This window comes from Gobius niger (assembly GCF_951799975.1).
Source record: "Gobius niger genome assembly, chromosome: 2".
Classification (NCBI taxonomy): domain Eukaryota; kingdom Metazoa; phylum Chordata; class Actinopteri; order Gobiiformes; family Gobiidae; genus Gobius; species Gobius niger.
The window spans coordinates 42,631,360-42,647,546 of record NC_136853.1 but is presented as its reverse complement, the minus strand read 5'-3'; the positions used below and the strand labels follow the sequence as shown (position 1 = coordinate 42,647,546).

The 16,187-nt window shown below is 40.6% G+C and overlaps 1 protein-coding gene across 1 annotated transcript in view; it reads left to right on the top strand.

Annotated features, from left to right (window-relative positions):
• Positions 1-2,243: 2,243 nt before the first annotated feature.
• LOC306959938 (protein mono-ADP-ribosyltransferase PARP12-like) overlaps positions 2,244-16,187 on the top strand; it is a gene marked incomplete at both ends in the record, with an annotated part of 25,274 nt that continues 11,330 nt past the window's right edge. The window contains 12 exons of the mRNA XM_079552193.1: positions 2,244-2,515; positions 5,602-5,737; positions 7,640-8,018; positions 9,231-9,281; positions 9,373-9,499; positions 10,318-10,483; positions 11,262-11,382; positions 11,464-11,554; positions 12,401-12,473; positions 12,759-12,889; positions 12,963-13,114; positions 13,501-13,837. Coding sequence (XP_079408319.1) covers positions 2,244-2,515; positions 5,602-5,737; positions 7,640-8,018; positions 9,231-9,281; positions 9,373-9,499; positions 10,318-10,483; positions 11,262-11,382; positions 11,464-11,554; positions 12,401-12,473; positions 12,759-12,889; positions 12,963-13,114; positions 13,501-13,837 — 2,036 coding nt within the window. The remainder of the gene's footprint in view (positions 2,516-5,601; positions 5,738-7,639; positions 8,019-9,230; positions 9,282-9,372; positions 9,500-10,317; positions 10,484-11,261; positions 11,383-11,463; positions 11,555-12,400; positions 12,474-12,758; positions 12,890-12,962; positions 13,115-13,500; positions 13,838-16,187) is intronic.

The window sequence follows — 16,187 nt, the reverse complement described above, 5'->3', positions numbered from 1 at the left end:
GTAAATCCTCTGCCAAAATCATGAATTTATGCCCTGCAAGTCGTGGGCCGGATTCAATCATCTCCGCCACAACCGTAGTTTGCCCAGGTCTGATCTAGATGGACAGTGAGCATTATTACTGAAGAACTATTGTTATCATTTTTGTTTTGCAGCGGTACATTACAATTGTTAAGGATGTGACATTTGAAAATGAATTGGTTTGAATCGGATGTAATTTTTTGGAAAGAACTGTATCGATCAGCAACCATATGTGAAAGGTTTTTACACAAAAGGTGACTTTGCAAGGCAGTCGTAGCCTCTTTTCGCCTGTCTTTTGAACGGCTCTTTTGTAATTAAACATGTCAGAGCTGGGAAAGCCATTTTATCCGTGTTGTTTGTTCCCAATCTGGTAAAAAGCTTATTGATTGTTTTGACCCGGACACCTGCAGCACAGTGGAGGCGTCAGAAGAGGCACTGGGGGGAAAAAAAGGGACAAAATATTATAGAGTTTAACAATCCCACCCATCTAACACGTTCTTATGTAATAACGTTACAATTACACAAAATTGTCCTTTTGTTTACTTGAGTTTTTGATACTCTGTGCAGACTTGGTCCTCCAGCCACTTCTTCTATGTTTTTGTTTTTTCTTCATGTGACCTTTGACCCCTGCCCCTTCCCTTAGCAAATCCGAATGTGACGTCATATCGCTAGGCAGGATTAGTAAAACTAATAATTACTAAACTAATGGAGATTTAAAAAATTAAAATACTGGTTAATGTTAGCATTAAAACACTTGGACACCACAGTGAGTTAGATGTATTTACCAGTTGTTCAACGGCTATTTTCTCCACTTTTAGCTAATGTTAGTCAATGGAAATGTATGCTAACAGCTGCAAAGATGGCGGATCTCCATGGTAACTGGAATTTCCCGAAGAAGTGAGTTATCCATTGTAATCCAATGTTTTAAGAGACCTTCTAACAAGGCCGTGGGAACCCAGGGTGCTGAGGGCGCTTGCAGCACCCCCTGGTGGATAGTTTGTGAACTGCAGGCAATATATAACCCCTTAACTCCCACCTGAACCGAGCACATTTTCTCCAGCTTTACCCCAATCCAAAAGCTTCTGGAAAAAAGGTGTGAAAATAGCAGCAAAACTGAGACGAAAACAAGGATGGAAATGTGAGGAAAGTGAGAAAACATTGACGAAAAAGTGACAAAAAATTTACAAAAATGGACAAAAATTTGACAAAAAAGTGAGAAAAAATTGGGGGGAAAAATGGACGAAAAAGTGATAAGAATTTGACAAAAACAATGTGAATAATTTGATGAAAAAGTGACGAAAAAAATTGAAAAAATGACAAAAAATTGACGAAAAATTGAGAAAAATTTGACGAAAAATTGATGTTATCACTTTTTCGTCCAATTCTTCATCAAAAATTTCATCAAATGCAAATAATTTGACGAAAAAGTGACAAAAAAGTCACGAAAATTTGACAAAAATGAGACGACTGCCCAACAAAAAAAGTGATGAACAAAAAATCTGATATGAGCAAAAAGATCAATTTAGTTTTGTTGGTCTTTCAAATGAGGCGTTACACTGGCCTACAGGATTTGGGTAAAGCTGAACTGGAGAAAATGCTCTCGGTTCAGGCGGGAGTTAAGAGGTTAATAAATAGGATTTATGCACAGAAAAAGTATTTTGGGGGTAAATTTTGTCCCTCAGCGCCCCCTAACTAAAATATCTTCCCACGGCTCTGCCTTCTAATAATATTTTGCCTTTATTTTCTTCTGTACACATATTTAAAACAAAAACATTAGACACTTCGAAAATGGATATACAAATGCCTAAAAACATCATCTTCAATGTTTTTTGAGAGAGTGAAAACATTACAGCAGCAATGAGAATGTAAAGCTTTAATGTTCAGTAAAAATATAAACTCACTAAAAAAAAAACTATAAATAAAGTCACAGTGCCCCCTAGTGTAACTACAGCAATCTCCCCTACTTTCAGAACATTTCAACTGATTTTTTTTATTGTTCTTTTTTCTTTCTTTTTTTTTCTATCCCTCACGGAAATGTCTCTTTGTTGGAAACGCACCCTTGTACTCTGACTGCACTGCCTTTTTTTTTTTTAATGACCATTAAATTCAGTTTCCGTTCGTCAGAAATGAAAGCCAGCCATGCATTCTCTTTCGCTGTGCTTCATATGAATCGAAAGTGATCGAAAGGCTTCCAGCGGAGCAGCGCTCACTGTGCCCGGGCCACGATGGAGACGGACATACTGAAGTTCCTTCTGAACAACCAGGGATCAGCCGACACCAAGGATCTCCTGTTTAACCTGTGTGACGCCTCGACCCTGTACGAACTCATCAGCAAAAATGACAAGTTCGCGTCGTGCTCGTTTAACGGGACGCCGAAGGTGGTGGCCCGGAGCCGGGTGAGGCTGTGTCGGTCCAGAGAGTGTCCGGGCACCTGCGGGGATCTGCACCTGTGCAAAAACTTCCTCCTGTCTGGAGACTGTCAGTTCACCCAGCTCAGGTAAATATATCTGTTTCTTACATTTTATTCAGTATAGTTCAGTATAGTGCAGAAAACTGAAGAAAAAGGTAGTTTAATCAGATACGCAAGGGAATTCATCCATAATAATATGAGTAAAGGGGGATATATATATAAACTACAGTGTTAATTTTGACAACATATTTTAATTTAGTTTTAGTCTTTTGACTAAAATGTAATGTAATTTTAGTCGAGATTTAGTCAAAAAAATCTTTTCAATTTTAGTCTAGTTTTAGTCGACTAAAATTGCATGTCAATTTAGTCGACTAAATTTAAGACTAATTTAGTCGACTTATATTTATAATATTCATTATAATCATATTTAATCTTGTTCCTCAGCTTCATGGAGCTGCTTCACATGAACAAAGCTCAGAGCTGATCCTTTGGCAGTGAATTTACATGATCTGAGGCTCTTGCAGACGGTCAATACAAGTTTGGATGATTTTAGTCTCTCCTTTTCATTTTTATTCAGTCTTATTTTAGTCGACTAAAATATCTGGACATTTTAGTCATTGTTTTAGTCTCATGAGAAAGTTTTTATTTAGTTTTAGTCCAATTTTAGTCGTCAAAAATATCACTTTGACTACAATTAAGACTAAATATTTTAGTCAACGAAATTAACACTGGTATGTAACATGAGTTTATGTGACATACTCCCTATTCATCCATCCATTTTCTTCCACTTGTCCGTTGCCGGGTCGTGGGGGCAGCCGCTGGAGCTGCCCAAATCACACTGCACCAGCCCCTTATGGCTCCTCCTGCAGGTGGTGGGTCCACAGAAGGACGGCCTCATGGTTCTAACCAGGCCTGTTGGTCTCTCATAAGGGGCTTCTGGTCTGCTCTTTGTCTGACCTGTCACCCAGGACCTGTTTGCCCTGGGAGACCCTAGGGGCACGAGGCCCCCGACAACAGAACTCCCAGGATCATTCGGGCGCTCAAACCCCTCCACCACATTAAGGTGGCGGTTCCTGGAGGGGACTCCCTATTCAAATAAACTTAAATAAATAAATAAAAACACCCACATGCAGGCAGTCATGCATGGGCAGGCACACACAGGCACACCCACAAAAAGAAGAGGATGTTGGATGTATTTGTGGTGAGCCCCATGCTGTATGGTGTATTCAAAAACGTGAGGTTTGTGTGGGCAGCTGTTGAGAGATGGGTGAACTCCCACAGCTACCCAGCACCTGCTTACCGACCCCCCCCCCCACCACCACCACCACCACCACCACCACACAACTTTTAATGGAATACATGTAACTACATAATGTGCAGAGGCGCATTATTAGCAACCATCTCTCCAGTGTTCATCCAGTGAGTGCATTGTTAGCTAATCATGTAAAAGGGTAATTGATGATGAGAAAGCCCTCGTGCAATTATGCTAGCACTGCTGAAAAGTGTTGTGCTGATTAGAGAAGCTATAGAAGTGGCCCCAAACTTCGGAACCGTAGTGTATATAAGTCATGTAAGCCATTTAATTTAGTTGGCACAAAGTTCACAGATCTCCGTCCATCCTTTTATTTTGAAGGATTAAAATATTTCCTTCATCGGCTTTGTTGTCTGAACTCTGAGTGGGGAGAGTGGCTTTTCAAGTAGAAGTCAAATGCAACCGAGTAGATGTGATCCCTTTCTATTTTTCTTGTTTAAAAGGTGTCAGTTTGGTCGATGCTTGAACTATCTTGTCCAAATGTTTTGTTGCAACTCTTTTACGTACCTCTCTTGGCTACTTTCTGTTTCCATCGTTTAAGTTTCCTGTTAGTTTCCTGTATTTTCTAGTGTTATATAAACTGTTGAGCTTTGCCCATTGCAGATAAGCTTTGTACAAGTGGAGAGTGTTAAGTAACCTCACCCAACCATTATCTACAACAAACTGGGATGGGCTCTTTCAATAGGAAGTGAACTCTTGCCACTTATTCAGTAATTACAGTGTTGATTGTTGCTAGTTTTCCCTCATTGGTTAATAAAAGTTTTCTTAGGGACCACAAGTTTTTATTCGGCAGGGAAACATTTTTAAAAAGGAAAAACTGCTACTTAAAGGGATATTTCAGTATTTTTTGCTGGTACCTGGAGATATTTTTTTTGTAATTCATGCAGTTCTTATGTTTGAAGAGTTTCGTGGCGCTAGGCTAGTGCAAGGCTAGCGCATTTCTATGGTATCAGCTAGCCTGCATTAAAAACAGTCTGACCCGCTCCACAGAGCACCTGAGGCAAATCACTTATAACACCAGACTGACCATATACTGTAAATGTCTGTGTCAATAGAATAATTTTACCCATTTTGCATTTAAAATAACTTATATTTGAGCAGCATCAGCTTCGTGTTTGTATAAGCTACGCAGTGGAGTGATCTGCGAGAAAATAGTCCCTTAAAAGATGCAATCATTCATGTGATGCAGGTCAGTTTTATTCCAAAAATTATTCTATCGACACAAACATTTATATGGTTAGTCTGGCGTTATAAATGATTTGCCTCAGGTGCTCTGTGGAGCGGGTCAGACTGTTTTTAATGCAGGCTAGCTGATACCATAGATGTGCACTAGCCTAGCGACTCTAGCTCTTCAAATACTATAAGGACTGCATGAATTACAAAAAACAAAATCTCCATGTACCAGCAACACTCTGGATAACTAGGAAATGAGGCCCTATGTCAAAAATCCTGAAATATCCCTTTAATATTTCAGTAGCTATATGAGTTGAAGCACATCTTGGACAGTTAGTTGCCAGTATACCACACACAGAGCAAACTAAATATTTTCCTCTTAATACTTTAATACTAAGTGTTTGTAGATTGTGTGCAGTGTGAATATTGGCTTAAAGCAGTAACTTGTAAGTGAAAAAAATTATCTCCATTGTGTAATTGTACAATATCCCTCACTCTGTCTTTTCTGTCGGCGTAATATTTACTCTCACGGACAATTAATAAGTAAAACAAACGTAACATGCTACGACACCTGCAGTGGCGCTTATGGCCTCTAGGGGCATGAGCTACTTAGTCCTGCTTTAACCCTGGAAAGCTTTTGTTTTACCGTTCGGATATGGTCTAACCGCACCTGTGCATGTTCTTGCAGGAGAGGATGCATATTTTCCCATGATCTGAATTCGGTCCACAACATGAAAGTGCTCGGGGAGTGTGGTTTGCAGACTCTGACCAGGCCTGAGCTGTGCCTATTGCTGCTACAGAGCGACTTCACGCTGCTGCCAGCTGTAAGTACTGCACAGCTATTAATCAGCATCATACATCGTAAAATTAAGAATGGACTTACAGTGGCCGACTTCTTCCTATGACCATAAGGAAATGACGGCTCTGGGAGTTCCTGGCTCCTATGGACTTTACATTGAAATGTTTCGGCCTCTCTTTAAAGGATCTGTATCCTGCTATTTTAGCCATCCCAAAGTAAAGTATAGGCATTCATATGATATATTGTACCTCTAACATTATGCAGCACTCATTTTTATGATAAATATAAGTGTTTTCTGGAAGTATTTTTCAAACCCAGAAGACACAACACTTCGATTCAGTTAACTCCGCCCCCTGTCTCCGCACATACAACTTTACCGTAATATAAATAAACAGCAATAAGTGAAGTTACTTCACGATGCAGTTATAAGGAGTTGACACCTGCAACACAGCTTCATAAATGGCTAACACACAAGCTAATATGCTAACCCGCGTTTGGATAAACTCACCGCTCTGGTCCATCGCTGTTTACATTATGGGACTCGCGTTGGTTATAAAAGTTAATCCACTTTGATTCAGGCGAAGGTTCACCAAACATCCATCAGAGACAGTCACAGAAAAACACTATTTTGGTGATAGTCGCTGAATCCCGGAAAGAAAAAACAACTTCTGACGAGTGGCCTCTTCTTTAGGAAGGTTGAATCCTTGTAGCCAAACGCGCTTGTTTTTCTCCGTGACATTATCGTTAGGTAAGAAAAAAGAACAGGTGTGTCCAGAATAAGTTACGAGTAACGAGCTCCATCTTCAGCTGCAGCGCAAACATGACTGATCTGTTCAGACGCGATGTGTTTGTTTTAGCCACAGCTGACCTGGAAGCACCTCGGGCACATCCTTTTTTTTCTTTCTTTTTTTTCCCCCTTTATTTATTTCTTACAACAGAAATAATGAAAAAGCTGTTTTACAAATTAAAATCAGGCCGTAAGCATAGAATTAAAACATTCACATTACAGACGTCGAGCACTTCCGTTCCGCTGTGACGACACAACTGAGCAGGTCAGTCGTTCACCAGCAGAGGGCGGCGCAGCTGCTCAGGGAGCAGGATTCAGGAGGATTACTGAGAATTGCGTGAATGAAGCCAAAAAACACTCTGGGGGTGTTTTTGATAAGGAAATAGCATAACAACATGGCTAAAAGCTCCAAAAAGTCGATTTTGCATGATATAGGACCTTTAAGTTTATTGAACACAGGCTTGTCATTCTGACCTCCACGTGCAAACTTTTTTTCCCGCTCTATTCTATATAGTGGAGGTGGCTCCAAAAACCCCTTCAAATTGCTAACACGGCTGAGCTTCGTTTGCCCATAATGAACACCCTCTGTCCATCGCTATTTAATTGTCTGACCAGCATTGTGTTTCCACTGTCATCTAGTGGTAAGTGACAAAATTGCAGCTCAGGTCTGCAATCTGCAGCAGAAATGGGGTTCAGCTTAACTCTCTGCCCTTTACATAACGCTTATATCTATTTTTTTTGTAGTTTTAGGGCAATTTTTTTTGTGTAGTTTTGTCCTGGAGAAATTCCTTTGTGCAGCCCATTAGTAATATCTCCTTTTTGTGGGCTGCACATTGTGTAACTGCTCAGTCTGGTGGATGAAGTGCACACAATTACTGAAAATACATTAGTTATTTTCAGTAGTACAATTAGTTTTACTGTTGTCCAAACACAAGAGATGGAAAGCGGGACCGGTGTTATTTGACTTTATTTTCCCGAATAATGACTTTACTGCAGCTTCTCTGTTTAGAAAATGTGTTCAAACAAAAAAGGTTTTTAATTTTACAAGCACCTACCTGCGTACAGTACTTTTACTTCTGTACTTTCCTTCAGAAACGTTATGGCATTCCAACTGAACCATTTTTTTCTTCTGTTTTGTAGATCTGCTTCGATTACAATAAGGGCCATGGCTTGAACGGCCAGTGCTCCGACAGCTGCCACAGACTCCACATTTGTGAGAAATATCTTACCTTTGACTGCACCTGCTTCAGGACACATGACTTTCTCGCCCCACAACCACTCAAAATCCTGAGAGAAAGACAAGTCCCGGAACCTTTGATTCCGACTTTAAGGTCTGTGTATGCAAACAAGGAGGCGCTGAGGAGAGCGGATAAGAAGGACGGTCGGTTCAATAGTGGGAACAGGGGAAATGCCAGCGGAAATTTAGCTAAAAGAACATTTTCCTGTGGAGACCTCCTGGGTGCGGTTGATACCGAAATGGATACAAATGGTTCAAGAAGATTTAACCAAAGACTAAGAGGTAAATTATATGTTTATTTTAAAGGATCTGTATCATGCTATTTAAACCATCCCAAAGTAAAGAATCAGTATTTATATGATATATTGTAACTGAAACCTCTATGAAGCACTATTTTTGGAGCACTAAGTATTTTCTGGGAGTATTTTGTAAGCCAGGAAGACACGACGCTTCGATTCAGTTAACTCCGCCCCCTCTCTCTGAGCTAATCTGCCCATCATGTAACATTGGCAGGAAAAGAAATATAAATATCACAGCAATAAGTGAAGTTACTTCACAATGCAGTTATATAAGGAGTTGACATTTGCAACACAGCTTCATAAATGGCTAACACACACGCTAACACACACGCTAACACACATGCTAACACACACGCTAACACACACGCTAACACACATGCTAACACACACGCTAACACACACGCTACACACACGCTAACACTAACAGTGCCATCTTCTGGCGAGTGTCCTCTTCTTTAGGACGGTTGAATAAAGTCCTGCACCTCTCGTAGCCAAACGCACATTTCTCCTTGACAGCATCGTTAGGTAAGAAAAAAAGAACAGGTGTCCAGAGTAGGTTAGAAAGAGCTCCTTCTTCACAGCTTTCGGTGCAAACATGACATCTGTTCAGACGCTCAAATTTCTTTCTTTCTTTCTTACAAAAGAAATGCAGTAAGGCATTACTACATTACAGACATCAGGTTCTTCCTGTTTGACACATTGACTTAAAATATGTCAGGGTGTCACAGGTCGCTTTCCAGGAGAGGGCGGAGCAGCTGCTCAGAGAGCCGGATTGGTTGCTTAGAACTGCGTGAATGAATAGGAAATAGAATAGAATTAGATTTTACATGATATCGGACGTTTAAGTGTAAAGGCTTTCCTTTTCAACAGAAAATGGTTGCCTGATTATGTTTTGGATTATGCTTTACCTAGTTTTACCTGGTTTATCGTGTGTGATGATCATTATTATTTAAATTCTTTATTTGAAATGGACAGCTAGATGTGAAATAACAAGAGGTAAACATTCATAAAGGCTGTGAGCAAGTTCCTGTTCTATCTTTGTAAAACATGATCGTCTCCCTCTTTCCAATTTATTACCCCCAATTTTTCTATTTATATGATTTACCACCTATCTCTTTGATGAGCTAATTATTAGGAAAACATGAAACCACTTTTTATCATTATTTAATTATTAAAAATAACTCTTCATCCTTAGATAAAACTGAGATCTGCATGTACTTCATCAAAGGGCACTGTAAACATGAAGGTGAGTCAAGCACACTCAAAACTGATTTAATTATTTATAAACTGTGCTCTATAATGTTATTTGGATATTAATTAACTGATATTTGTAACAGATCAATGTTTCAAAGCTCATGACAAGATGCCGTACCGATGGGAGATCAAACAGAGCAGGCAGTGGACTCCTATGGCTGACAATGAGAAGATCGAGGAAGACTATTGTGACCCGCAAAACACTTACAGGTACATGACACTGAAGATATGAGATGAGATATAAACATTTCTATAAACGCAGTAGACCCACCTCTCACGAATATTGTCACAGTGACGCAGCGGTTAGCACTGCTCGAGCTTCACAGCAGGTCCCGGGTTCGATCCCGGAGCCGGACGGGGCCTTTCTGTATGGAGTTTGTACGTTCTCTCGTTGTCTATGTAGATTCTGTCCGGGTACCACGGCTTCCCCTACCTTTAAAAACACGTACTATAGGCCTGGATGAATGAGAATGTGTTTTAGCGTTAGTAGGAAATTAAAACAAAAAAGCAAATCTGTTTACATCTGTGTTAGTGAGCACTTCTGCTTTGACAGAGATAATCCATCCCATCTCACAGATGTGGAATTCAAGATGCATGAATGTTGCACAGGTGGGCCTTAGGCTGGCCACCATAAAGACAAAGACAAAACAGCTATAGGGCCTTTAACATCTTTGTACTTTTGAAGAAGAGAATAGGATGATTCTCTTGAGTAGTTTCTCTTCAAAGTCACAGCACAGAGTCTAAAATTAGACACAACGTCATGATAAATGTGAAACTATAGATGAAATGTGAAGTGAGTCTGATCCTGCTGATCAACGTGACACAGTGAGGTGTTGGTCACGTGACTTTACTGACACGGCACGACACAGGAATTCATTAACTTCTTCTTGATATAGTATGTGCTCATGGCTCGTCTCGTTTATCTGTTGCTGGTGATGAGGCCTGTCCCTGTGCATGGGGAAAGCATACATTTAGTACTACTACTTACATTAGAATAATAATTTGAATGCATTATGTAACCGTTACAGCACCACCAGGCCTCCTGTGCATTTTGCCACCATGAAGTGTGGATCAGATGAAGTGAGGCGTCTCTCTACTGTTAACTCTGTGCTGGAGCCCGACTTTATCCACACGACCGACTGGCTTTGGTATTGGGAGGACGAGTGCAGCAAGTGGTGCCAGTATGCAGCCATTGTAAGTAACTATGTCAGTGATTTTATTACACTTTAAAATTTGTATTATATTAGTCTGATGGATCGATGTAACTGGACATTTCTGGATTCAGACAGCCAGACGTTTTGTAATCAACCAAATGAGTTTGTCATGAAACTGTCATGAAACTGTCGATCGTCTAAATCAAGAAACATCCAGCTGCACGATTCATCTGACTTTATGTGTGATGTGCTGGATGTGTGAAGTTCCCTTTTTTTTAATATATATATATATTACACTAGCTATTCAGGTTTTTAAATATTTTGGACAAATGCACTGTTTGTGTCTAGAAAACTCATCAGGTCTCCACTTTCAAATTTGTGAAATACCAAAAAATACCACCAGAGGGCGCACAGTCTCCACCTACTGGCTGAACTGTGATACTAAAATGTGCTCATGTACATAATGGAGCCAAAAGGAGCATTGAAATGGATGTAATAAAGTTGCATTGACAAACCTGGCAAGGACTGGTACAAGGGCAATGTTTAGAGCCCTTAAGACAAAAGACTGACTGATTTAGGATGACTGAAACATGCACTAATGAAATAAAATGTAACTCCAGACATGTTTTTTTTTTGAATGAGGACTGTGAGGACTTATGGGTATTACATAATAGTGTTGTGCCATATTTGATTCCAATAACTCTCCTCTTGTAGTTTGCTGTTGCATCTTTCCCCACTGTGGGACTAATTAAGGGGTTCTCTTCTTGTCTTTGGACTTAAATTCAGGAAGTAGTAATTTTTCTTGTTCCCCTTTTCAGACGAGTGAGCATCAATTGCCCAGCATCACCAGTAAACAGCTCGAGGAGATGTATCTCAAAAAGGATAACGATGTGGTGGAGTTCACTGCTGGCTCTCATAGATATTCCCTCAGCTTCCCAGGTGAACCTGCAGTGGTCATCAGTGCAGATTATTAAAGATAGATTAGAAAGCGCTTCACCCTGTCTTTTCCTTTATTCTCAGACATGATTCAAACCAACCTGAGGTACAGCACTAAGCGGCTGGTGAGGAGACGCCCCCAGTTTGTTTCTGCAGCTGAGGCCCAATCCAAGAGGTACAGCTCATTCATCGTACAGTGTAGAAAACTGTCACAATATAGCTCTATTCTACCTCCAAGGGCACTTGGAGCACTTCAAATCAAGTATCCATTCACTCACACACATCAGCATTCACTCAGTCGTGCTCAAGAGTGCACAGACAAGCGAGGAAAGGAGAATTGTTTTGCCTAAAGACACAGCAACAGTTTGGATGAGTCAGAATTAAACTTCATTCTCTCCCATATGATGGTTTTGTGTTTAATACCGCTAAGCTTACAGCAGTAAGACTTTTACATGTACAAACTGACTTGGCATAAATTTATCATTAATGTAATTTAAAAAAACCTTAAAAGTAATATTCTTAATAAAAGGTCAATCTTTTTGCTATAGCAGGAGTCCAGCTCCACCCCCTGAGCCACAGACTATGGTATTGCAAAGTTGGAAATTGTCCATGGGAAATTCTGCAAATTAATGGGAATAAAAAGGGAATTAACTTAACGGAAGAACAGATACAAGCTGTAACAGGAGAATCTGATTTAATAGTAATACATTTGAATATCTCTCGCTGGAAAAATGAGAAGTGTCCAAGTCTCAGAAGTGACTAAATCATCATGGCCATGTTTGACGATCAGGGTTCGAAGAGGACGGCGTTTTGCGTGTTTGGCACATTACATTTAGAAATAGACTTATTCCATGTCTGTTTTCTTAATGACTCGACCTGATGTAGAGTCATTAAGTGATGTTCTGTTTAATATGGCCCAGCCTAAGGCCGTCTTCCGTCCCCGTCTTCAACGTTTTGCCAGTTTGTGCAACCCTACCACAGACTGTTAATAATGTCCAGTAATTCCTGTTTACTCCTGTAGGAAACGTCCAACAAACTCCACTGCTGTACCAGACTTTTGGGACAAAATGCAGATCTCTCAAACTGGATACAAGGTATTAACTATGTAATCCCTAAGTTTTAATGTGGTTTGCACTCACAGAGACGGCTCCAGGTCCATTCCTGGTCTGTGTGTTCAGTATTACTGAAATATGGCTCAAATGCAGTAGATAAACTTCTTTAAAAACTTACTGCATTGAATATGGCTACAAAATAGTGGAGAAAATATACAAAACAATACAATCCTATGACATTGTTGTGCATTTATTGTATAAAGATATAAATCATATACTGTATGAAGTCTCGCTTTTTGATATTGATTGTTACATTTTTCTTCATAGAGAGTGAGCCTGCAGTCGTCCCCAGAGGAATATAAGGAGATCCAGCAGCTCTTCTGTCAGACCATGCCAAGTTTTGACATCATCCAAATCGAAAGGATTCAGAACAAAGCATTGTGGGAGGCCTTTCAGCTGTAAGTGTTTTATTGAACTGTTCATTTTTAATGAATGGCTTGTAAACTAAATAGTTTGTTATTGTGTCATGAGGCAAAAGATTCACATGAAGAACAACAATGGCAGAAAACCTGTATTGGAGAAGAAGCTTTTCCACGGGACTGACCCCAAATTTGTGGACACCATTTGTGCCACAAACTTTGACTGGAGAGTGTGTGGAGTCAACGGGACGGCTTATGGCCAGGGTGAGTTTGCACAAAATTCTCAATTTAAACTTTTCTGCTATTTTTTCTGTGCAAGAAGGGACCATGTTTTTGCACATTAGTGTTTACTGAGGCACCTTATTTGTACAGACCATCCAATCTTTGTTCGACTTTGAGTCCTGGTTGATCTGGTGAACGCTACCTGTGCAACAAAATTATACTTGATCTTAAAAGGATATTTCAGGATTTTTGGCATAGGGCCTCATTTCCCATCCATCCATCCATCCATCCATCCATCCATCCATCAATGAGGCCCTATATCAAAAATCCTGAAATATCCCTTTAAAAACCCTCATCTTCCACCCTCATAAATAAGAAAGCCTTTCATACAGCAGACTCTTTGATCATCTTTTTCATTCTAATTTCAGGAAGCTACTTTGCCCGGGACGCTTCATACTCCCACTGTTACACCGGCACATCCGACGTCCGCTTCATGTTCGTGTCTCGGGTTTTGGTCGGAGAATTCACCAAAGGCAGCTCCGAATTCAGGCGACCTCCTTCAAAAGACGAAGGACACGTGAACCTCTTCGACAGCTGCGTGGACAACGTGGAAAACCCCTCCATCTTTGTCGTATTCGAGAAGCACCAGATCTATCCTGAGTACTTGCTGCAATATGTGCAAAAGCAAATACGCCCAGTCACTGACCGTTATGACTCAGTTTCGAGGCTAAGAAGATTGACGATTGACGCCAATACCTCAAAAGCGTCTGATTCTGACGTAGGGATCGTTCATTCTGCCTTTGCGCCAAATCCAACTTCCGCCATTGCCAAAAAAAACCCATTGGTCAAACAAGTAATACATCCAAACCCACAAGCTCGGGCAGAAGATTGGCTTGCACAAATGCGAGCAGCATCATTTACAAAAGAAACGCTGGATGCTAGTGCCCCAAAAACAACAGCCTATTTTGATGTTGAGGATTCTGCCCCTGTGCCAAGACCGACCCTCTCCAATGTCACAGTAAAACCATTGGGCAAACAAGTAATTCATCCAAACCCACAAGCTCGGGCAGAAGATTGGCTTGCACAAATGCGAGCAGCATCATATACAAAAGAAACGCTGGATGCTTGTGCCCCAAAAACCGAAACCTATTTCACCCACACGAGTGTTGAAGATTCTGCCTCCGTGCCAAGACCGACCCGCTCCAATGTCGCAGCAAAACCATTGGTCAAACAAGTAATATATCCAAATCCACAAGCTCGGGCAGAAGATTCGGTTACACAAGAGCTAGCAGCATTATTTACAAAAGACCCGCTGGATGCTAGTGCTCCAAAAACAAAAATATATTCCCCCCATACAAGTGTTGAAGATTCTGCCTCCGTGCCAAGACCGACCCGCTCCAATGTCGCAGCAAAACCATTGGTCAAACAAGTAATACGTCCAAATCCAGAAGCACAGGCATTCCATTGGCTTGAACAAGAGCTAGCAGCGTCATTTAGGAGAAAAACGACAGATGCTAGTGCTCCGAAAACATATTCCTCCCACACGAGTGTTGAAGATTCTGCCCTCGTGCCAAGGCCGACGCTCTCCAATGTCACAGCAAAGCCATCGATCAAACCAGCACTACATCCGAAACCACGAGTACAGGCAGGAGTCTTTACAAATCTCGCACAAGCTCTGGAAACGCAAAGGAAAAGTCTGCTGGAGGCGCAAATATCTGCAAGGCCCACGCTGACACCAAAGCCTGTCGTCATTCCGTCTTGTTTTACGGCATCATCCACCTCTGCTCGCACCTCCCAAACAGTCGCATCGTCGAGCCGCTCGTCAACTCCAGCCTCTTATGCGAACATGTTGGAATGTTTAAGAAAATTATGAGCTGCTTGTTCAGTAACTGTCGTACCGAACCATAACCCACTAGTGCAGTATGGCCTGTATCAAAGCATCATCACGATACAATGATTATGAACGGCATAGATACAGACGGCATCTCTGGAATCGTCCATATATGGTCATGTTTGAAACAGAAAACCAGTTGAGGGGGAAAACAATTTTCAAAAAATCTAAACTTTCTCTAATTATTCAAAAACTACTTTAACATGTGCTGAATTAAGAATATAGTTGTCTAATAAATAAAGATACAAACACATGGAGAGGAGCAAAGTGGTTCAACAGCCCATAAATACATAAATAACAGAGAATGCTAACATAATGCTACATGTTATCATCCGGCTAATTCTAACGGTTAGCTAGCGCTAGCTACAACTGCTGTTTTTTCCACTTCTACTGAACAATCTGCTGTGAGAAAATATCCAAATGGGCCCGATTTACACTGGACTTTATTTGTATGTGATAAATAAGTTCATATTCCACCAGAAAATGGCTAAAAAGAGTGGAAAATTGAGTTTTCCTAAAGATTCTATTTTCCCCCTCGGCGAAGCCACGCCCCCTTCTATGACGAGATGCCGTCTGTATCTATTGTTATTGATTATGACTTCCATAACAATGTAGTTCAAAGACTGTTTCACTCTGATTGTCAAAAGTGTTCAGCGATTTATTACTACCAAGTCATTAAAACAACACAAACTGCCCAACGTTATCAGATAAAGATATCAGATTCTAGAATGTGAATCTATCCTTTTTTGCGTTTTCACAATAGTTGTTTAAATCATTTACTGATCTCATGTTTTACAGCTGATGTTCTCACAGATGGTTTGCACATACTGTAGGCTACTTCATTTTTTTTGGGTAACTGAACGAGTGTCCAAAGAGATACGGGTAATGTAGAATTGACACTCAATTGGCTTCTGCTGCTATGCTGTTGCTATGCCAGAATCCCCTCTGTATATTTGTTAATTATTGAGATTACACAGTGTATGGCTATTTGCCTTATGCATTTTTGTTCATGAATTGTCAATAAATGTTGGGAATTGTAGTATTGTGAGTGCATACTGATTTAACAAGTTTTTCAGCTGTAATACTTGCTTTAAAAAAAAACTGAAAGCCATTCATAATTGGACTCATGTTCCTCGAAGACATAACAGCGCGGGTGCATTTCTGGCCAGTCATGCAGTTTGCGGCGTAACACCGGGACGCGCTTCTGCAGGAGAACTTGGAGAT